The 23,960-nt window shown below is 48.0% G+C and overlaps 1 protein-coding gene across 1 annotated transcript; it reads right to left on the bottom strand.

The window, feature by feature from the left end:
- Nucleotides 1-1,024: 1,024 nt before the first annotated feature.
- Nucleotides 1,025-23,351, bottom strand: iqub (IQ motif and ubiquitin domain containing). Its single transcript, XM_007898568.2, has 15 exons — nt 23,057-23,351; nt 18,205-18,330; nt 16,829-16,924; nt 16,249-16,401; nt 15,373-15,507; nt 14,225-14,389; nt 13,104-13,279; nt 12,063-12,218; nt 11,130-11,340; nt 10,151-10,326; nt 7,959-8,129; nt 6,904-7,080; nt 6,191-6,439; nt 2,937-3,122; nt 1,025-1,555 (listed from the first exon to the last, which is right to left on the bottom strand). Exons 1-15 carry the CDS (start codon nt 23,136-23,138, stop codon nt 1,385-1,387), a joined length of 2,430 nt encoding a protein of 809 aa, XP_007896759.1. The 5' UTR covers nt 23,139-23,351; the 3' UTR covers nt 1,025-1,384.
- Between the last annotated feature and the right edge of the window lie 609 nt (nt 23,352-23,960).

Genomic DNA, 23,960 nt, shown 5'->3' with positions numbered 1-23,960 from the left:
CTTGCATTTGATACGGCACCCTTCAGTTGGGAGGATGTCTAAAAGCGCTTCATGGGATACACTGTAAAGTATAGTGACTGTGTAAAAGTAGTGCTGAGGAAGCGCTGTATTGTCAGATGTGCCATTCTTTGGATAAGACGTTTTGATGACATGATAAGGCGCAATATCAAATGCAAGGATTATTATTCTAATTGTGTTGCATTGTATTTGCCTGCGAAATGTCCCTCGTCTCATCCACTCTACTATCAGGGGCTGTGCTGTGCGTTCAGCCAGTACGCACTGAAACTATGGAACTCTCTCCCTCAGTCCCTGCCTTCTTCCCTGTCTTCAGATCACATCTGAAACCTTTCTATTTGATCATGCCTATGGGCACCTCCCCCTGTGTAGTGTAAAATGTACTGACTGTATATTTTGTAGGCGAACTCGGCAGCCAATTTACACACAACAGCATACCACAAATAATACAACACAGCACACACACTGCACGCACGCAACAGTAATTCCGTACCCCCAGTCCTAGCCAGGCTCCACTGGCTCTCTATCAGAACATCGATTTAAAGATCCTCTCATTTGTTTTCAAATCCCTTCATGCCCTCGCACCTCCCTACCTATTCGACCTGCTTATCCCCCCACTCCACAATCTGCTGCCTCTGGTTGGCTGGCTCCAGCCTCCCCCCACTCTTCACCATCGATGGCCGTGCTTTCAGCCACTATGTCCTGAAACTCTGGAAATCCCACCGCCTTGCTTCTTCCCTCCCTCCCCACTTTCAAATCCCGCCTAAAGACCTTCCTTTTTTATCGTGTTTTTATTGTCCCACCTCCCTCTGGCTCGGCGTCAGACTCCGACACTGGCAAGCGCTCCAGGTGCTACCGGCGTGAAGGGTGCTATATATTAATGCAAGTTGCTGTTGGGCTCACACGCAACAATACATACAATACACATATACCACATAATACACACATGACAAATCAACATACAAAACAGAAAACACAAGACACGATACATGACACAAACAACCCACCACATGCAATCACACCAACAAACAACAAAAGACACTCCACATCACACAACCGGATCAATGCAACTGGATTGTTGGAAAACGCTGCAGGGGAGAAACAAATGTAAACCATGGGCAAGCATTGAAAACATCAAAGTTACATGTCAGTATGTTGCCGTTTGTGAGTCTGGAGGGGAAACTGAGGAGGATTGACCAGGAATGACACAACATACAGATTTCAAAGGTGGGTGAGGGAGACGCTTCTAGTCAGCAAAGCACCGGGTTGGTGAGTAACGGAACTCTGGAGTTCAGGAAAATATAATTGTTCATTGATGCCAAAGTTTCTTAAGGTTGCCAAGGTCCCACACTGAGGAACAGAGGAGGGTTTAAGTCGTCGGCATGGAGGAGCTGGGTCTCGACACCACATTCTCTTGGGGAGTCAGGTCTTGCATCAAACAATTCTCAGCATAACTCCTGATCTGGGGGATTCGAGCATAATATTTCTTGGCCAAAGTGTGACGGTGCTTCATCTTGCGGATGAATGGGGGCTCGTAGTCCTGCATTGGGAGAGAAAGCGAAGACACAAGTCAGTGTGAGTCCTTGGCTCGGGGTGGACGGGTTATTTGAAAAATCAGGAAGTTTCCCCAAGTGTCCGGCTTCCCGAGCATCCGGTGAAATTAGCCGCTCCATCACCGGGTCCCTGGGAATCGAATGACAGACACTTACCCTCTGCACAGCCGCACATCGGCCTTTTCATACTTATGCACAAGCGCAACGGGGGCTTTTCTGCCTGGCCCAGGCATGGATACTGGTACTCTCCTTTTTGTGCCAACGCAAACACACTGTGACTTGGAGGAGAGGAAACCACTACCACAAAGTCGAGGTGGCCACGGCAGTCACAGGTTCGGATAGTAATAATAAGTATAATAATAATAATCCTTGGATTTGATATAGAGTCTTATCACGTCATTGAGACGTCTCAAAGCGCTTCACAGGTTATATTGTAAAATGAACCGACTATGGATTCTGTGGGCAAAAATATCATATGGGGTTAATACCAACGTGGGAGGATGGGGAGGGCCTTTGTGCGTTATTTTATGCTTTTTATGTTTTATGATCCCCACAAATTGGAGCCCCCTCCCCCTTTTCCATGAAAATCTTGAGCGCTTTCCAGGAGCCAGGCTGTCCCTGCCTAGTCCGAATTTCACATGGAGAGGTGAGGGGTGGAAGGTCAAGGTCAGATGTAATTACCCAGCTGCACTTTATTTTAAATAGCTCTGCAATAAGGGCAGAGTACCAATGTCAATGCATCATCATTATCAATGACAATATTTTAATTATTAATGAAGAGAGTGATACAGTAGCTCAGCAACTGCTGTCAACAGTCCAATCGGTTTACGGAAAAAGTGTGTCCGAGGAAATCAACGGTGTGAGAGTGGTAAATAATAGTGGTAAATAAAGTAAATAATCCTTACATTTGATACGGTGCCTTTCACATCAGCAGGATATCTCAAAGCGCTTCACAGGACTCGCTGTAAAGTGTAGTGACTCTGTGTTTTGTGGGTGAACCAACTTTATGGGCATTCAAATTGTGCACAGCAACATCCCACAGCTATGAAAGGAGTGACCAATTTTATCTGGGGGATTGTCAGCTCGTATCCCGGGAGAAAGAAACTCCCTTCTCTTATTGAGTTGTGCCACAGGATCTTTAACGTCCACCTGGACAGGGACAGACAGGGTCTCAGTTTAATGTCTCATCTGAAAGATGGCACTTCCGACAATGTGGAGCTCCCCCCAGCATTGCACTGGAGTGTCAGCCCGACTGTGAGCTCAAAGTCCTGACATGGGGCTTGAACCCGCAATCTTGTGATTCGGAGGTGAGAGTGCAACTGCATGAGCCGGGCTGACAAGGAAATGAAGGAATAAAATACTTTTTACCTTTTCAATGTCATTCAATAGAAAATGAGCTTTGGCTTCTTCCTTTGTGAGGAGCATACAGTTCCATGGTGACCACTCCTTCTTTTGGTCCCACCTGACCAGAATCAGGTCATGTAGGTTTGTCTCAGAGCTCAGTGTTGACTGACCGCCCCAGATATTTTCCACCAGGTATTTCAAATCTTGTTGCTGCCAATGAGAACAGGGTCATGATTCTGAGAATTTGTTTTTTTCGCTATCCAGGTGTCTGACACATGCAGAAACCCATCACCATGCTTAAGAGTATCCAAACCAAATTGAGAATTTCATGCATCCCACATATACATGGAAATCCCAGAGATAGATTGTTAGAATGGAATGCACAATCTTTCCCTGGAGGGTCACATCCTGTTTAACTAATTCTGGATAGTATTAGGCACAGGTTGGCAAGAGCCAAGGCTTGGGGACCCCAGAATACGTGTTGAGGTACTGCTGGAACCTGACCAGCAAAAACCACATAGCTTGCCATTGATAGCACTGTCTGGCAAGCTTTTTTGCTGCTTGCCCAGTTATGACCACCCTATCCATCAGGGCTTTGGCTTACAGGTTAACAGGAGCTGAGTGGGAGAATTCCCTGCCGCCAGTGACTTGCTGCCACATGAACCAAGTCTTTACCCACCTGCTCTGCAATCATTATTCCCAATGGGGAGTGATCTTGCTTCATAAGGCTTCTTCCAACGAATATAAAACCTACAAGTATTTCCCAGTGCTGAGTGTAACAATCAAATGTTTACATTAGATACAGTGCCTTATCACATTTGAAAGTGCTTTGCCCCACGTGTTGTAAGGTGTAGTGATTGTATATTTTGCAGGTGAATGCGGCAGGCAATTTACGAACAGCAATGTCCCACATTGAATATCAAATATATGAATATCAAATATATGAATATCAAAGATATTCACGGTTTTAAACACTGAGGCATAGAGTACAAAAGTGAAGCACTAAAGTTTGTACAAGTTGCTTAGACCAAAACTGGAGGAAATGCAGCCAATTGTGGGCATTTCACTTCAGGAAAGATGTTAATAATAATAATAATAATAATAATCCTTGCATTTGATATAGCGCTTTTCATGTCTTCTAGATGTCTCAAAGGGCTTCACATCTTAGACTGTAAAGTGAATTGACTATATTGGTGGGCGAAATGCGGTGTTGTGGGCAAAATGCAGCAGCCAATTCCGCACAGCAGCGTCCCACAAACAGTTGTGGATTGAAGTGACCAATTTTTTTTGAGGGGGTGTGGCGTAAGGAAACTTGCCCAAGGTTTCACCATGCCGGGAATCGAACCCAGGTCTCTCACTTTGCAGCGGGGCAGAGGAGATTTACAAGACTGATCCTAGGAAAGAGGGGGCTTTAGTTATAAAAACAGATGTTATGTTGATGTGATAAGGCACTATATCAGATTGGAGAAGTTGGATCTATTTTCACTGGAGCAGAGAATGTTGAGAGGGGGTCCTGATAGCGATGGATACAATGATGAGGTAGTTTAATAACAACAACTTACACTTATATAGCGCCCTCCACACGGGTAGAATCTCAGAGCGCTTAACAGTGGCGGAGCCTGACTCCGAGCTGGGAGTGGGTGGACGTATGCACGGTCGAAGAGGAAAGTTTTCAGATGGGACTTGAAAGAGGGGAGAGGGGGGGGCAAGATGGAGGGATTGAGGGAGAGTGTGCCAGAGCTTTGGGGCATAGTGGCTGAAAGCTCGACCTCCGATGGTGTGGCAGACGGTGCGAGGGATGAGTAGGAGGCTGGTGCCAGTCGAGTGGACGCGCCGGGTGGTGGATTTGGAAGTGAGAAAGTCAGAGAGGTAGGGAGGTGCCAGGGAACTCAATAGATTTGAACACAAGAGTGTGTATCTTGAAGTCCATCTGCTCGGTGATGGGGAGCCAGTGGAGCCTGGCCAGCAATGGTGAGATGGTGGTATGGAGTTTGGTCCGGGACAGTATTCAGGCGGCAGAGTTTTGAATCAGCTGGAACTTGTGAATGGTGGAACTAGGGAGACCGGCGAGGAGTGCTTTGGAGTAATCCAAGTGGGAGATGACAAATGCAAGCAAGAGGGATTCAGCTGCATTTGGGGTGAGGTTTGGTTAGCAGAGGAGGAAGAAGGTGGTCCTGGTCAGGGACCGGATATGGGGGAGGAAGGACAGTTGGGTGTCGAACCGGATGCCTAGATTGTGCACTGGTTCGGTGAGTCTGAGGGAGAGCCCAGGGAGGTTGAGGAGTTCAGATCCGCAGGAGTAAAGATATTGACGGGAGCCAAGGAGTATGACTTCCGTCTTGTCCATACTCAGCTGCAGGAAGTTTACACTCATCCAGGCCTTGATGTCTGCCAGACAAGCTGATAGAACATCAGCGGAGCTGAAGTTGGTACTGGAGGAGGTAAAGTAGATTTGTGTGTCATCCGCATGCATGTCAGGGTTTAGGGAGAAGCTGTCTCCACTGTCAGGGAGTCATCGACTGGAGGACACAGATATGAGGAGAGCTTAGGAGAAATGTTTTCACTTTGAAAGTTGCTTGGATGTGGAAGACCCTGCCAAGTAGGATGGTAAAGACAGAGTCCATCGTAGGTTTCAAGAGGAAAGTGGACAGGTATATGTAGGATAGAAGCTTGAAGGTGTATAATGTTAGGGCAGGACAATGGGACAGAATGGACAGTACTCTGAGAACTGCTACAGACCGAATGGACCGAATGGCCTCCTTCTACGCTGTAGATTCCTAAGGTTCTAAGTGAATAACTTATTTTAATCTGGGGAATTGATTTTTAACCTAAACAGTTACACTGCACCTCGGTTTAACGTCTCAAGGCTCCTCTGACTATACAGCACTCTAGCCGCCCCACCACTTCACCACCCCCACCCTCCTCTCCACAAGTCTAGATTATGAGCTCAAAGTACTCCCTTCCCTTTTGAATATTGCCACAGGATCTTTAACTTCCACCTGAACAGGCAGACAGGCCTCAGTTTAACTTCTCATGTGAAGGACAGCAGCTCTGACAATGCAGCACTGTCCCAGTACTGCATCGTAGTATCAGCTTAGACTGTGTGATTCCAAGACCCGAGGTGTGGAGTTTGAACCCACAACCTTCTAACTCAGAGGTGAGAGCGCTGCCGATTGAACTGGGTTGAACGAATGTCTCCGCTATGTTCCCTTTCAACGCCCAGCTCTCAGCCAGCGAGACACTGGCCACACCACTCCCAATTTCAGTCTCATTTGTACCTTCACCAGGAATGCCACTTGGGCTCCATCTCTGTAGGCAGCCTCCATGGTCCTCAGCTCAGTGAGCATCAGCTTGTAGTTGGAATACTCCTCCCGCTTGCCAGCCTCGTTGTGCAGGCGGATGCACTTGCGGCACGCCCCAACGCTCCGCGAGGTGATGGACAGCACAAACTCTGTGGATGGTAAATAACTGGCACAACTCGCACAGTAGTAAATTCTCTTCCGCAGCTGCATCGGGTCCTGCGGAATCTGAAGAAGAAGTTCAGGTTCACACACTGGTTGGAAGAGAGTTGGACATAGGAGCATTGCAGGACAATACAACACAATACAATGGCAGATGTCATTCCCTTACAGCATCAAGCCACTTCTTCAATAATAACACAAATTTACACAGTTCTTTCCCTGTCTTTAGCATCCAAGCTGGGGGTGGGAGCAGGAAAGATGACCGAGAGCTCAGTCAAAGGTGGGCCTTGAACAAAATGAGGAAGGGAGGGAGGGAGCGAGCCAAATTATAAGGACTCTGGGATAGAATTCTAAATGCTGGGGCAGATTGGCTGTACACAACCTGACATGGTAGACAATTTGCACTACAACAAGGTCCCGCAAACAGTCATGGAGTGAATGACCGATTTTATCTGGGGGATTGTCGGCTAGGACACCGGGAGGCAGAAACTCTTCTGTTTTTGAGTCGAGCCAATCTTTAAAACACATACCTTAAGAAACCTGGCAATCTCAGGGTTGAACATCGGGGTTTTAATGTACTGAAGAAAGAGGGTGGATATTCTCTTCCGGAGCCCTTTCAGGTTACATTCCTTCACATCCCGCAAAAGGAGATCAGCCTCTCTGTCAATCAACTCCACAATATCCTGCGTCAATTTACAATTATGCTCCTTTACAGAGAGAAAGAGGTACAATTTACATTTATATAGGACCTTTCATATCAGGAGGATGTCTCGCAGTGCTTGACAATGCTGGCTGGAAACCCGAGATAGAGAAAGCAACAGAGAGACAGAGACAGAGAAACAGACAGAGACAGAAGACAAATGCAGACAGACAGAGAGTCAGACAGATATAAACAGGCAGAGAGACAGCCAGAGAGACAGGCAGGCAGGCAGCACTGATGTCAGGTTCGGTTTGATGTGATGTACTGTAAAGTTCCTAAACTGAAAGAATTCTATTTGATCAGCCAGGTGTCCATCGCACGCATAAACTCATCACCATGTTTAAGCATTCCACACATGCATGGCCATTTCCCTATGTTTGCAGCGGAATACTCACTCTCTCCCCGGAGGGTCTCACCCTACTAACCTAATCTCAGAAGGTATTTGGTGTACGTTGGTGAGAGCCAAGGCTTGAGAGATGCAAGAGCATGGAATGGGTACCTGATAATGCTTAATCAGTTAAACCTGCATAAATTGCCATTGAAAGCCCTGCCTGACAAGCTTCCCACTGCTTGTCCAACTGGGACCATCGCCCCAGCACTGCACTGGAGTGACTGCCTGGATCTTTAACGTCCACCTGAAGACACAGGCAGGACCTTGGTTTAAAGTCTCATACAAAGGATTGTGCCTCAGACAATGCACTCCCCCAGCACTGCAATGAACCTCTGCATTGGCCTGGAGTGTGAGCTGATGTGGAGCTTAAACCCACAACCTCCTGACTCGGAAGTGAAAGTGCGAGCAACTGCGGCAGCTTTATCAGGAAGATTGCAAGGCATGGAGATACATGCTTCCAGAGAACCAGCCTAACCAAGGGTGCTTGAACATACCATGACCGTCTGCTTTAGTGTGAGAAGAGCATCCAGCCTCTCGTCTTGGGTCAGGTACCTCATGTTGATGGTATTGTAAATATCTCGCAACTCCTTGGCCCGCAGAGTGAACTGTGTGTCCATCTCAGTGATTCTCCCATCAAACGCCCTCCACCGGATCGGATCTGCACACTGGGAGGGGAGGACAGAACGAAAGAGAAAGAGGTAGAGAGAGTGAGAGAGGGACAAAGGGGGAGAAAAAAAGAAAGCAAGAAAAAAAGTGAGAAAATGAGAAATAAAGCAAGAGAGAACAGGAGCGAGAGAATGAAAGAAAGAAAAGGAAAGAATAAGAGAGAAAGCAAGAGAGATTAAGATAAAGAGAGTGGAGGAGAGAGAGAGTGATAGAGAGAAAGAAAGCGAGGTAGAAAAAGCAAGAGGGAGGGGGATGCAGGGAGTAAACAAAATAGCACAACATAATGCCAAACCAGGTTTCAAACAACTGAGTCTAATCTGAGGTAATTGTTAAGACGTTATGAAATTCAAGACACACAAATTATAATCATATAATAGAACAGAAGGAGGTCTCAAAACACTTCACAGGATATACTATAAAGTGTATTCAGTATACTCATACTGTAAAGTGGAGTGATTGTGTATTTTGTGGACAAATGCAGCAGCCAATTTGCACACAGCAATGTCCCACAAAAAAGCATGAAACGAATGACCAAATTTATCTGTGAGATTGCTGGCCAGTACACTGAGAGAGAGAAATTCCCTTCTCTTTTCCAACAGTGCAGCGGGATCTTTAATATCCACCTGAACAGACAGACAGGACACCTCGCTTTTAATGTCTCATCTGAAGGAAGACATCTCCAACACTGTAGGACAGCCCCCAGCACTTCCACTGCATCGTCAGTCTAGTCTGTGAGTTCAAAGTTCTGAAGCAGGGCAACCTTCTGACCCATCAGAGAGAGTATCAGTTGAGTTAGCTGACACCTAAATGGACCCCATTGGAATACAGAGGGTGTGAGAGTGTGGTACTCACTGCCAGAAGCTGTATTTGAAGCAAAAAGCATCAATGTATATCAGAGGAAATTTAATAATAATCCTTGCATTTGATATAGCGCTTTTCACATCTTCTAGACGTCTCAAAGCGCTTCACAGAATATGCTGTAAAGTGAATTGACCGTATATTTGTGGGCAAAACACGGCAGCCAATTGTGCACAGCAGTGTCTCACAAAGTCGTGGATTGAAAATGACCAATTTATTATTGTTTTGGAGGGATTATTATTAGGTATGTGGGGTAAGTAAACTTGCCCAAGGTTTCGCCCTGCCTTGTACATCCAGATATGAAGAGACATCAAGGGACCATGTTGTAAGGAGGCACATGGTCAAGATACCTGCCTTGACGTTACTTCCTGCTCAGGAAATGAAGTGAAGAACAACGCTCCTACCTTACAATCCGGTTTACAACTATAGAACTATAGCACCTGCCATTCACAGCACATGTGCCTCTACACCTCAACTTCTAGCCACTCCAATTCTTCTTTTGCACATTTTTCACTCAAAGTAGACTTTATACAATTCTTCTTTTGCACATGTATAAAGTCTACTTTGAGTGAAAAATAGTTCCCATGGACACACATACGTGCATACAGAGAATCTTAATGCAGAATTGTATTGGAGAATAATATAGGAGAGGGGAATAGAGGGGTATAGGAAAGAGGAATAGAGTGGAATAGGAGAAGGAAATATAGGGGTACAGGAGAGGGGAATAGAGAGGTGCAGGAGAGGGGAATAGGAGAAGCGGAGGTTCGTGTGGAGTATAAACAGTGCACGGACTAGTTGGGCTAAACAGCCTGCTTCTGTGCTGAATCACTTTATGTAACTCTATACTTATGTAATGCTTATGTATTTCTGAGCCTTCAATCTCTCTGCCCTCACGCTATGGAACTCCATCCTACAATCTCTTCACTTCGCTCCCTTGCCTCCTTCAAGGCACGTCTCAAGACCCTCCTCTTTGACCATGGCTTCGGTCACCCTCTTACCCCACCCTCCTTGCTTTCCACCCCTCCTGATCCCAACCCTCAGCTTGGGTCCAATTCTCTGACCGTCCAGCGCCTTGGGGTGTCCTCCTGACGTGAAAGGCGCTATACAAATGTAACTTGTTGTTTTTGTTGTTGTAAGTCTCTACAGACAGCACAGCACGCACCTTTTTCAAAAGCTTCTCGATTAACAGTGGCTTTGACTCCTTCACAGCACGGATTTTGTGACGCCCGATAGATGAGATCAATTCGGCCTCTTTTTCCAGCAGAGTGCAGAGAGCAGCTTTCCTAGCTGGGCCACTCAGCGTTCTGTTTATATAATCCAGCTCTTCCTCCTTCCACCCTGCAGACAGGCACATGGGAATCACAAGGTCACAAGATCTGTCTGGATGAAGAAGACCCTTCCTCCCTTCTGACCTCATCCCTCCAGAACATCCAGCCTACCGTTCCCCCAACATAGCATCAAGTTGCTTTTTCAACGAGTCCCAGGGTTCTGGCCTTAGCCACCCTTCCTGGTAACCATAATTACTCTCTGTGTAAATAAAAATCTCCTGTATTGGCCAGAATGGTCCAAGCTGGACAAGCGATTGGAAGCTTGCTTGGAACTACTCTCTATGGCAAACTGGGCAGTTTCAGCTGGTTAAGCTCCAGGAGTTACCCCCAACTGGGGTTCTCAAGCAGTCTTGAGCAGTTTGGGGTGATTAATATTATTATTAAGCCTTGGCTCCTTCCAACCTGCACGTTAGACTGTTTGGAATTAAGTAATCAGATTCGTCCTTCTGGAGAGAGGAGAGAGGGAGAAAATGTGTGCATTCCATTTCAGCTAGGGAAATTTCCAAGTTTGGTGGGATTCATGGAGGGAGAACATGAGTATGGTTTGGATACTTTTAAACAACAATAACAACATTACATCCCAAGGCGCTGGACAATCAGTGATTCAGAGCTGAGCTAGAGCTGAGCAATAAAAACACAATAGCTTCTTTCCCTGCAGTCTATTTTAAACCCATGTCCAGGGGCTTTGGTAATCGCTGCCTATTGGACCCTGATCTGTGTAACGAGAGACCAGGAAATAAAGTCGCTCTCTTGTGCTCAGTGTTTGAAATCTCCATTCCTTTCTCACGCTCAGACTTCATCTAAAGGACTTACTTTGCAGGGTGTAATAAAGCAGATCAAAGTCTTCTTTGGTCTTGGGGTTCATCCGTCTCTCATATTCCCCTTTCAGGTAGTCCACCTTCTTCTGTCGAGCGAGCTGATCCTCCAGCCGTGACCACTCCAGCCATTTGTCCCTCTGCACTCTCAGCTCCTGGACAAAGGACTTAGCCAGCCAACGCCGAGTATGCGTCTGGATCACAATTATCTGTGGCAGCGGGAGCGAAGGTTAGTGAAGGAACATGGCACGTTCTGCCAAGCAGGGTAGTGCAGAGGACAACATTGTGGGTTTCAGGAGGGAAGTAGCCAAGTATATAAGAAAAAATCATAATAATAATAATCTTTTCATTTGGTACAGCACCTTTCACATTGGAAGGATCTTCTAAAGTGATTCACAGCATTGAAGTGTAATGACTGTGTGTTTTGTGGGTGAATACAGCAGCCAATTTACACACAGCAACGTCCCATGAACAGCCATGAGGTGAGTGACCAATTTTATCTGAGTGATTGTCTGCCACTACAATGGAGAACAATTCCATGATCTTTTTGAGTTGTGCTCTGGGATCTTTAATGTCCACCTGGACAGGCACAGACAGGACCTTGGTTTAATGTATCATCCCAGGGACAGCATCTCCAACAACACAGCACTCCCCCAGCACTGCACTGGAGAGTCAGCCTAGACCGTGTTCAAAGTTCCCAACGTGGGGCTTGAACCCACAACCTTCACGCTCAGTCGAATGTGCCACTGACTGAGGCAGGCTGACATAGACATGTGACGATTACCTGGGAGAATCATGCCCTCCCCCCCAATTGCATCCAGAAGTAAGAAGTAAAAAAAGAGTCAAGAGGTCTCCAGCGAAGATAATCTTGAAGAATTGAAGAGGAACACAGTTCAAACTTTCAGCCACCAGACGAGTCTCTGGAACTCACCGCTTTCAGACGCCGCGCGTGGAACTCAGTAGCCGTCATGTAGACACCAGGACAAACGAGTTTGTCTGTGATGCTGGAAACGTAGCAGCCGATCTTAGTCATCTGTGTGGAGGTGTTGTTTGCCGTCTGCTGGGCTCGATTTTTCTCAAAAGTCGTCTGCGTGTGTGTGAGAGAGAGAGAGAGATAATACATCTGAAAACTGTGACAAAGGGTCACAGTGCAGGTCCCCCACCCCTCTCCTTCAATGACAGAGTCGGATAGGTTACCAGGAAGGCAGGAAGAAATGCGCTGCCAGGATAGATGGTTGAAGAAGAATCCTTATTAACCTTCAAGAGGGAACTGGACAGATAACTTAAAGAGAGTCAGCTACAAGGGGAAAGGGCTGGTAATTGGGACTGAAAGGATTGTTCTTCTGGGAGCCAGCATAGACACGATGGACTGAATTGCCTTCTTCTGCATGTGAATTTCTATTGCTTAATGGTTCTAGACTGGAGACAGCAGTAATTCCAGCTGGATCTCGGTTTACAACCTGCATTTACACATCACACTTCACGCAGGGCAACGTCTCGGAATGCTAGACAACGACAGTCAGCGAGGAAAAGAGAGGGAAGGTGAACATAGTTGTGGTTGAAGTGGTAAGGCTTTCATTTAATTCCTTATCTCAGGAGCTCTGGGATGGAGCTCAGGGCAGAGAGGGGAGGCATAATGTCTGAAAGCCCGCCTGCGGATTGGAGGGGGGCAGACAAGGTAGGGGAAGTGAAGCAGGCTGGTGCCTGCTGAGCGGATGGAGTAGCTGGGTTGAGGAGGTCGTAGAGTTAGGGTGGGGGCAAGATCGTGGAGGGATTTAAAGCTGAGGACGAGGATTTTGAACTTGCTCAAGTTCAAGTGAGGGAGAGGACCACAAGCTGCAGAGTTCCAGAAAGTCTGCGGCTTGTGTAGGAAAGAGCTGGGGAGTCTGTTGAACAGAGCGCTGGAGGTGATAAAAATGTGAATGGAGGGCTACCACCAGGCGCTGAAGACTATGGTGATGGAAAACAGTACCTGGGTCTCCCTGCAGAACCTTTCCACACCGTCATCCACTCGCTTCTTCATGCTAGTCTGTGTCCCTGCGTGGTGGAATTCCTGCCCTGTCAGCTTGTGCCTGTAGCCGCCTAGGAAGGGCTTGAACGAGGCAACTCTTTCAATCTCCACGGCCACTTCACAGCAGGTGTTGTCGGCTGCAAGGTGTGTACACATCACTGAGTGCATGAGAACAGCTGCTTGCTCTCATCAAACATAAGGTTCCTTTGACATCAGAAGGACGCCTTAAAGTGCTTCACAGGAATATACGGCAGCTAATTTGCTCACAGCAATGTCCCATAAACAGCTGTGAAGTCAGTGACCAATTTTATCAGGGGGATTGTTGCCAAATCACCAGGAGAGAGAAACTCTCTTCTCTTTTTCAATTGTGTCATGAGATCTTTAATGTTCACTTGAACAGGGAGACTGCCCTCAGTTTAACATCTCCTCTGAAGGATGGTAACTCCAACAATGCAGCGCATCCCTCAGCATTGCACTGGAGTGTCAGCCTAGACACGTGAGCTCCAAGTTCCCGACGTGGGGCTTGAACCCACAACTTTCTGCCACAAATGTGTCCTATCTCTTATATGTAGTATAGATTGCTTTGCAATCTTTATTTAAAATCACAGTAAAACACTGCATCACACTAAAACAGCGCTCTTCACCTAGGATGACATCTCAGAGCGCTTCAATTCAATGAAGGAGAAAGCTGTGGTCTTGACATTTTGTTTTGTGGCCAGAAGTGTATCTGACACGTGGAAACCCATCACCATGTTCAAGCCTCCAAACCAGACTAAGTGCTCCATGTTTGGGAATTTCCGTGTCTGGAATGGAATGCATACTTTCTCCCAGGAGAGACGCATCTTGCTTACCTAATTCCAGACAAGTATTAAACCGAAGATGGCAATGGCCAAGGTTTTTGGGACCCCAGGTGTGCATTGGGATAACTGCTGGAGTCTAACCAGCTAAACCCACATAGCTTGTCGTTGATATTGTTGTCTGCCATGTTTTCCTGCTGCTTGTCCAGCTAGGATCACCCTACCCTTTAGGGCTTTGGCTTGCAGGGTTAACGGGAGCTGAGTAGGAAAAATGCCTGAGGTTACCTCTGATGACTCTGACTGTTATGATATCCGAGGTGTAAAACTGCTGAGGGCGGATTGGCTTGATGGGAAAGTGTAAGGGGCTGATGGATGACAATTCGAGCTGGAATGCTCCGTGGGGTCGCACTCCCAAGTCCACCAGTGTTTGGGAATCGTTGACTGTTTTGGCTGCAACACATTCAAAGAGAAAAGGTACATGAGCAGCTTCATACAACTACAACGTGCATTATTTGGCACCCTCCTGGTAGGGAGTGTCTCGTCACCCTCCTGGTGGGGAGTGTCTTGTCTAACTTAAACCTTGATCAGACATTCCAAGACGGAGTAAAGTTTAAGTCAAAGTTTCCGATCAAAAGTTTCAGATCATCTGTTTAACATGAGACCAAGGAGCAGACCATTGTAACAATAATCCTTAGATTTGATACAGCCTTTCACATCGCGAGGACGTCTCAAAGCGCCTCACAGCCTATACTTGCAAAGTGTAGTGACTGTGTATTGTGTTGGTGATGAACACAGCAATATCCCACAAATAATCTAGAAGTGACTCATTTTATTTGGGAGGGGATTGTTGACCAGGACACCAGGAGAGAGAAACTTCCTGCCCTTTTCCAAGAGTGGCGTGAGATCTTTAACATCCGCCTGAACAGGCACAGACGGGACCTCGGATTAACATTTCATCCAAAGGAAGGCACCACTGACAATACAGTGTCCCTCAGTACTGCACTAGAGCATCCGCATAGATTGTGTGCTCAAAGTCCCGACTTGGGGCTTGAACCCACAACTTTCTGACTCCACTTGCGCCCCTCACACAGGTAGTGTACCAGAGCGCTTGACAGTGGCGGAGCATGACACCGAGCCGGGAGGGAAGGGTGAGGATCTTGGAATCGATCCTCTCTGGGATAGGCAGCCAGTACAGTCTGGCAAGAACTGAATGATCGGGGAGCGGAGTTTCGTGCAGGTGAGTTTTGAATGAAGGCAAGGTTTTGAATGAAGGTCGAATAAGAAGGTCTTGAGGCGGGACCTGAAGATGGGGAAGGAAGGGACAAGGCGGAGGGATGGAAGAGGATTGCGAGAGTGCGAATGGCTGAGCCAGGCTGACCCACAAACACTAGGGTTGTTGTCATGACATTATTCTCATTTCGATTCAGACTTACAATTGTACGTTAATTTCAGCATCCGTGGTGGTATTTTCAGCTCCTTGCCGAAGCGCTCCTTGAGTTTCCCCGTGGTGGAGCAGATGGGAAAGGCCAGGGTCATGACGTGCTCATCAGGAAGCAGCACCACTTTAACTTGGGTGGAGAACAAGAGACGAAAAACTTGATTGTCGCCTTATCATATCTCAAAAGTGCTCCACAGGGTATACTGCAAAGTGGAGTGAGTGTGTATTTGTGGGCGAAGGCAGCAGCTAGTTTGCACACAGCAATGTCCCACAAACAGCCATGAAGTGAATGCCCAATTTTATCTGGGGGATTGTCAGTCAGTATTGGGGTGCAGGTTGGCAAGAACCAAGGCTTGGGGACCTCAAAGTGTGCATTGGGATACTTGTTGGAGTCTAACAAGCTAAAACCACATAACTTGCCATTGGGAGCACTGTCTGGCAAACTTTCCTGCTGCTTGTCCAGCTAGGACCACCCTAACCATTAGGGCTTTGGCTCACAGCGATAACGGGAGCTGAGTCGGGTGACTCCCTGCCCCCAGTGACTGATCTGCCCTTCCAGATCCTGCTGATGAACCAGGCTGGCTGTGCTGTCATCAGCAGTACTCTGGAATACTGCAGACCTGTCTGTTTCAGGAAGCAGACTAGATACTATCTCAAAGGGCTGGCTCGATTCTGACATTCCGTTGCCAAGCATGTCACCTTCGAACCAGTTCAGCTCCGAAGAAGCCCCGCTTACCTCCTCCCCAAGCAGGACAGTCACCTAATTGATTCCACACTGATTCAGATACAGAAATGAAATGCAAAGGTGCTCTCCATCCCATTGCGCTGGCAAAGCAAGAGTGAAATGGCATCTCCTAACATGGCTGGGTACCTGTTGCTGTGACGCATTCATCCACCACTGTGTCCTTGAGGATGCCAGCATATGACTGGATCACTGTTTTCAGCTTCAAATCTCTGTCGGCAGTAGATGCTATCGGTAGCTGATCCAGACCACAGATTATAGACGGCGTGGGGAGTACTAGGCCTGCAGGAAAAACACAGAAATACAACAATAGAGTACAAATATACACTTATAGAGTACCCTTCACACAGAATAATGTCTCGAAGCACAGTACAACACAATATCTCACCACTCTCTGGGTGAAATAGTTCCTCCTAAATTACCTTGTAGTGACTAGGGGGATTGTGTAGAATATAAATGCCAGCACGTACTGTTTGGACCGAGAGTCCTTGCATTACATTCCTTCTAAATCTTTTCTAAATATAATTTACAATTGTACTGTGTCTTTCACGATAGGACATTTCCAAGAGCTTGACACTGGGCAACTGAGCTGGGGGTGGGAGCCGAGGGACAGGAAAGATGACCGAAAGGACTTGCGGAATGTGAAAATAACAACACTCGACTTTAATCTGGTCACCTCCCCCCTCTCTCTCCACATGAATGTCCTCACCTGCGGGTGAGACATCTCTTACGATAGTGAATGGATGAAAGCTCTTGTCCGCCGGCACACATGTCTCCTTCTTGGGCTCAACAGTTGATTTCATTCCTGCATGTCATTGGAAAAATACAATGTTTGTCATTAATTATCCTATGGCAGAAAAAAAAGACTTCCTGGAATCTGTCCTGAAATTGCCCTTTACAATTCCCAACCTGTGACCTCTTGTTCTATTATCTTGGTGCATTATTAAATTATTTACCTTTTGAATCCCATTTAATCTTTTATACCCAATGCCTGTCACAGATTTACAATCGCTGTCTTATCCCAATTAAACACCTCTCAGTCATACCTCTCTCGGATTCTATATATCTCAGCTGAGCCTGGTGTATTCTGCAGGCTGCTCTGATTAGATACACACAAACAATCACGTTCAGACTAACCTCGGCCAGCAATAAAACATCGGACTGGCCTTCTCTTGCTCATAACCTCGCCTGCATTTCATGCATTTTGTTAAAATGTCTCAAAGTCTTCACACGATGAGCTGCCTGGAAGCTGCTGTGTGGGTTTGGATCAGATTGCGATTGAAGAATCCTCCAAGCTTTCCCCAAACACTGAACCAGAGGATACAGTCTGGTCCAGGTTACCCGTAACCTCGGGAGCCCTGTCAGTCACGGTTACCTGTAAACTTGGGTACGCTGTCACTCATGGTTACCTGTAAACCTCGGGAACGCTGTCACTCACAACTCTGCAGCTGGTATCCTCACACCCGGCTCCGTGGCCCCATCAATCCCACACTCCCCCAACTTCACTGGCTCCCATAGAGTTCAAAATTCTCATTCTCGTCTTGCCCCCTCATCCCTTGGTGACCTGCTAACCCCTCAATAACCTGTGCGCTCCCTCCACTCAGCAAGCTGTGTCCTGCTCCACATCCACCGCCCGGTCCAACCCACCATTGGCGGTCGGGTCTTCAGCCTCTCTTGCCCCCACCCTTTGGATCTATATCCCACATTCCCTTTGCCTCACTTCTTCCCTTGCTTCCTTCAAGGACATCTCAAGGTCCTCCTCTTCAACCATGCCTTCGGCCACCCTCCTTTATGGAATTCACTACCCCAGAAGGTTGTAGATGCTCAGTCCTTGAACATCTTCAAGGCTGAGACTGATAGATGTTTTAAAAAATAAAGTGATTAGGGGATATGGGGATAGGGCAGGTAATTAGAGTTAGGTCTGAAGATCAGCCATGATCTTATCAAATGGCGGGGCAGGCTCGAGGGGCCGAATGGCCTACACCTGCTCCTAATTCTTATGTTCTTATGTTCTTACCTGTAACCTCGGGAATGCTATCACTCACAGTTACCTGTAACCTCAGGAATGGTGTCACTCACAGTTACCTGGAAACACGGTGAACACTGTTCCCGACTCTCGTAGCTGCCGCATTTGCTCCTCCAGTATCTTCTGCAGATCCTCACAGCTCATTGGAGGACTCGCTGATTCAGGGCATTCCAAGGTGTCGATCTCTGGGCGGCAGAAAGGAGAAAGCATTTGCCTTCAGTTTGTAAAGACAAATAGCACCTTGAAAATGGTGATATGATTCTGGCTTCATTTAGCTCAATATCAACATTCTCAATACTCATCCTCCCCTTGAGACTTCCCAAGATCCACCTCCCCGGTCACTGTTCCACCCATTTGCTCTTTCCATTTGCTCAGTGGGCACTGGCCTCTTCCACATCCCCCGCCCTGCCTGCTCCACCATTGGCAGTCAGTTCTTTAGCCACTTTAGTTACTTTCAGTTGGACTATTCCAATGCCCTCCTCGCTGGTCTCCCCAGCTCCACCACACACAAAATTAAATTGATCCAAAACTCCGCCACCTGGATACTCATCCACACAAACTCCGTACCCCATCACATCAGTTCTTCCCAGGCTCCACTGTCTCCCAATTACCAAACGGATCAATTTCAAGATCCTCTCACTTGTTTTCAAATGCCATCATGCTCTTGCACGCTCTACCTATCCAATCTGCTTACTACCACCCACTGCCTCCGCTCGGCTGGTTCCAGCCTCCTGTTTGTTCCTCGTGCCCTCCGCTCCACCATCAGTGGCCTTGCCTTCAGCTACTTCTCCCCGAAACTCTGGATCTCTTCTTCAATCCCTCCGACTTGCCCCCTCTCTCCCCACTTTCAAATCCCGCCTAAAGATCTTCCTTTTTGATCGTGCTTACGGTAACCTCACCCTTCCCTCTGGCTCGGTGTCAGACTCCACCACTGTCAAGCACTCCCATGTGAAGGTCACTATATAAATGGAAGCTGTTGTTGTTGTAGTCTTTCTGCCCCCAACCTATGGAACTCAATCCCGGAGCCCCTCTGCCTTGTCCCTTCCCTTGTCTCCTTCCAGGGCTGTCTCAAGACCTTCCTCTTTGCGTTCAGTCATATTCCCACCCCATCCCCTTGGCATCCATCTCGTGGCTCCAACCCCATTGTCACCCACCCCCCTTGGCCCCCACCCTCATTGGAATCCACCCTTTTGAATCTATCCCCCAGCTCGGGTGCAAACCCTCAACATCCTCTTGACGTGAAAGGAACAGTATAAATCTAAATTTGGTGGTGTTGTTCTTAGCCACCCTTTGCATAAAGCAGATATGTTCATACTGTCCCTCCCCTCTCCACCCTCTGAGTCTGAGTAACCCCTTGACTGCATCAAATGAGGTGGTGGAACGCAGCTTGTCTGCAACTTTAGCATCCGAAGCATCTGTGTTAGCCCCGCTCAGTTATTATTATAATCCTTGCATTTGATATAGTGCCTGATCAACTCAGCAAGACATCTCAAATCACTTCACGGGATATATTGTATAGTCTAGTGACTGTATTTTGTGGGTAAATGTTTGGAAAAGAGAAGAGAGTCTCTCTCTCCCAGTGCCCTTGGCAACAATCCCCAAGATAAAATTGGTAACTCACTCACTTGTGGGAAGTTGCTGCGTGCAAACTGACTGCTACATTAGCCTGCAAATACTTTGAGATGTCCCCCTGATTTGAAAAGGCACTTAGCATATTTTAGGCTATAGGGTGCCTCAAAGAGCTTCACAATTGCTAATTCAGGATGGGGTATCATTAGCTAGGAGAGGGGTGAAGGGGAGACTGAAAGAGCAGTCAAAAAGAAAGGCCTTAAGCCAGGTCTGAAAGCAGGGAGAGAGGGAGCAAGGGATAAAGGGGGCAAAGGAGAGAGGGGGCAAGGGAGAAAGGGGGCAAGGCATAGGGGCTGAGGTTAGAGACTCTCTGGACAGTCAGGGATTTCTACCCGAGGAGGGATGGGGGGCTTTGGGATAAGGGAGGGTAGCAGGCTGGCCGAAGGCACAGTTGAAGATGTCCTTGAAGGAAGCAAGGGAAGAGATGAGGCAAAGGGAATGTGGGATGTAGATCCAAAGGGTGGGGGCAGAGAGGTTGAAGACCCGACCGCAAATGGTGGGTTGGACCGGGCGGTAGACGTGGAGCAGGACACAGCTTGCTGAGTGGAGGAAGCACACAGGTTATTGAGGGGTTAGCAGGTCACTAAGGGATGAGGGGGCAGGGCGAGAATGAGGATTTTGAACTCTATCCTCTGAGGGAAGGGGAACCAGTGAAAGTCGGGGGGGTGTGGGGTTGTTGGGGCCATGGAACCGGGTGCGAGGACACCAGCTGCAGAGTTATGGATGATCTGCAGCTTGTGGGTGGAAGGGTTGGGAAGGCCGACAAGCAGGGAGTTGGTGAGATGAGCAGAGTTGGAGGAAGGCAAAGCGGGTCATGACACAGATATGGGGAGAAAGGCTGCTGACTGTCTCAGTGTGCATCCATGGATGGTGATGCTGTCAGCGCCTGAGGTGTGGAAACACTGACGGGAGCCAATCAGGAGAGCCTCGGTCTTGTTGACGTTCAACTGTAGAAAGTTAGCTCTCATCCAGGACTTGATATCTGATAGACATGCTGTCAGGACATCAGGGACCTGGAGTTGAGAGTGTAGGCAGATAGATAGAGGTGGGTATCATTCGCATACATGTGGAAGTTGACCCATGTATACAGATGATGTCATCAAGAAGGAGCATGTACAGGTTGAAGAGGAAAAAAACCAAGGACAGAGCCCTGAGGAACGCAGCACGAGACAGTGCAGGGGCTGGAGGAGAATGCTGTTTGTAGACACAAAGTAGAGACGGTGCGAGAGGTAGAATCTGAACCATTCAAGGACAGAACAATGAAGGTCGAGGTGAGGAGAGAGATGGTAGAGGAGAATAGCATCAAACGCACCAGTGAGGTCAAAGAGGATGAGACAGAGGGAGCCCTGGTTGCAGATGGACAGAATGTCATTTATCACTTTGACCAGGACTACTTCTGTACTGTGTGCAGCACGGAAACCTGATTGGAGGAGTTTGTAGAGGGAGTGGCGGGAGAGGAAGCAGCTAAACTGAGAAGCAACGACAAGTTCAAGGACCTTGGAAAGCAAAGGGAGGTTAGAGATGGAGTGGTAATTTGAGAGCAGGGATGGGTCCAGGGAAGGTTTTTGAGGATAGGGGTGATGACGGCTGTTTTTAAGCGGGTGGGAAAGGTGCCAGTGGACAGGGAGAGGTTGACGATGCCTGTGAGTAGAGGGGCAAGGATGCAGACTGGGAGATAAGAGGAGAGGTAAGGATGGGGTCGAGACAGCAGGTGGTGGGTTTTATGTGGGTTACAATGGTGGTGAGATGGGAGGAGGAGACAGGTTCAAAGGTGTGGAGGGAGGGATGGATAGGGGCCAGAATATGAGGGGGAGATGGGGAGGGGTTAGCGGCTGGGAGGGCAGAGGCAGCTGAGCGGATCCCCTCGATTTTGATCTTGAGGAAATCCAGCATCTCGCAGTTGGAATTGGAGGAGAGGATGGGCTAGGCATAAGAGTGGGCGGAGAAGCCAAGTGGTGATGGAGAAGAGGAGCCTGGAGTTGTCCTTGGAGTAGAAGGACGATTTAGTGGAGGCAAGGGCGGAGCGGTATGTTTTGATGTGGTCCAGCCAGATCTGCTGATGGACCGTTAAATTAAATTTGAGCCAGGTGAGTTTGGTGGGATGCACCAGTCTTGAGGAAGTGGAGGTTGCTGGTGTACCAGAGTGAATTTTGTGAGTAGGAGGTGATTCGGGAGGTGAGAGGGGCAAGGAGATTGAGAGTGGTGGAGAGGGAGTTGTGGAGGAGTATGACTGAGGAGGATAAGTCAATGCGGGAGGAATCCCAGGGGGCGAGGAGTTCAGATGACTCCGGAGAGGGAATGAAGGGAGCTTTTTTTCCAGGAGCGGTAGGAGATGGAAACGGGTTGGGTGGCGGTGAGGAGAAGGATTGAACAGTGCTTTGAGATGAAGTAGTGGTCCGAGATGGCTTTGTCGGTGATGGTGAGATCCGAGAGGCTGAGCCCCCATGTGATCACCAAGTCAAGTGGGTGGCTGGGTACGTGGGTGGCAGAGTGAATGTGGAGGGAGAGGTTGTGACAGGAGAGGAGGGAGGAGAAGTCAGCAGAGATAAAAGCAAGAGGGGGTGAAGTGCAGGTTGAAGAATGGATGAAAGCTCAGCCCATTATGGTGGGACTGATAGGGTTGGGGGGCCAATGGGGGGGAAAATGAGGCGGGGATATAAAACATGCTGGGCTAGGTAAGAGTGAAACATGAGAGGACAAAACTGTGAAGGTGGAGCAGAGGGGAGAAGTGGGGACGAATCATACTGGGTTAAATGAGGCAGCAGAGAGATCGTGGAGTCCTGTAGCTCAGTGGTTAGAGCACTCGCCTTGCAAGCGAGACACCTGGGTTCAATTCCACGAAAGGCTAAACCTTGGGAAAGTTTCCTTACTCCACACATCTAATAATAATCCCTCCAAAACAAAAAATAATAAATTGGTCATTTTCAATCTACGACTGTTTGTGGGACATTGCTGTGTGCAATTGGCTGCCGGTTCACCCACAAATATACAGTCAATTCACTTTACAGTGTGTTCTGTGAAGCGCTTTGGGACGTCCTCCCGACGTGAAAAGCGCTATATCAAATGCAAGGATTATTATTATTACTATTATTATTATAATCGAGGAGAACAAAGTTTGGCACAGGGTGATTGGGAAGAGGCCGGAGGAAGAATGGGAAGTTGGTTCGATGGGTTTGCTGGAGGTAATGAGTTCAAACAGACCAAACGTTCTTCTTCATCATAAACAATCTTGTGATCTAATGAACAGGAAAAGGGAAAGTATTTGTAGGTACAGTTACTTACCATCACATCCGGAAATACCAGGCAGATCCAATACGACAACCCTGGGCACTGGTTCATCCTTCACTGTCTGTACTGCTTCCATTGTTCCATCTGTTGCCCCCTCTGTTGCCCCAGTCTCCCCCTCGGTTGCCCCAGTCTCCCCCTCTGTTGCCCCAGTTTCCCCCTCTGTTGCCCCAGTCTCCCCCTCTGTTGCCTCAGGCTTCCTGCCCTCTCCCTCAGCTTCCTTGTCCTCTCCCTTAGCTTGACTGTCCTCTTGATCAGCCTCCCTGTCCTCTCCCTCAGCCTCCCTGTCCTCTCCCTCAGTCTCCCTGCCCTCTCCCTCAGTCTCCCTGCCCTCTCCCTCAGTCTCCCTGCCCTCTCCCTCACTCTCCCTGTCCTCTCCCTCAGTCTCCCTGCCCTCTACCTCAGTCTTCTCATCCTCACCCGCCGCACCACCTGTTGCCTCAGTCACTTGTTCTGTGGCCTCAGACTCTCTTTCTGCCTCTCCTATCTGCTCTGCTCCACTTGCCTGCTCTGTCCCCTCTGTAGCCCCAGCCTCTCCCCCATCGACAAGCTCCTTTCTTTCATTGCTGGCTGCTTGATCAGACTCTGGGGGTACATCCACTGACTCCTGTGCCAATGACTGCTCGCCTCCTTCCTCTTCGTCCGCCATTTACCTTATTTTTCAAAATTAAAAACAAATCTAAAGTTAAATCCTGAGAATCACAGAACCGTAGAAGTTTTGAGCGCCATTGAGTCTGCACCAGCTCTCAGACCAAGCCGTCCATTCAATCTTCATCTCTCGTCCTGCCCTATCCCCATATAACTTCAAACCTCTACCTTTCATATACTTGTCAACTTCCTTCCTTAAACTCACAATTAACTGTGCCTTTAGCACAGAGCGTTCCACATCCATGAGAGAGAG

This window comes from Callorhinchus milii, unplaced genomic scaffold, assembly GCF_018977255.1.
Source record: "Callorhinchus milii isolate IMCB2004 unplaced genomic scaffold, IMCB_Cmil_1.0 Scaffold5, whole genome shotgun sequence".
In the NCBI taxonomy this organism is placed as follows: Eukaryota; Metazoa; Chordata; class Chondrichthyes; order Chimaeriformes; family Callorhinchidae; genus Callorhinchus; species Callorhinchus milii.
The sequence above is the reverse complement of the archived record's forward strand: the minus strand, read 5'-3'. Positions and strand labels throughout refer to the sequence as shown.

What these genes read in the sequence shown, in the direction of transcription:
- iqub (XM_007898568.2), bottom strand. Translation starts at nt 23,138, where the DNA reads ATGGAAGCAGTACAGACAGTGAAGGATGAACCAGTGCCCAGGGTTGTC. An exon ending in GCTTTATTACACCCTGCAAA is followed by an intron (nt 10,327 to 11,129) that starts GTAAGTCCTTTA and finishes GCCTGTCTGCAG; the next exon opens with GGTGGAAGGAGGAAGAGCTG. An exon ending in TCGAGAAGCTTTTGAAAAAG is followed by an intron (nt 8,130 to 10,150) that starts GTGCGTGCTGTG and finishes CTCCCCTCCCAG; the next exon opens with TGTGCAGATCCGATCCGGTG.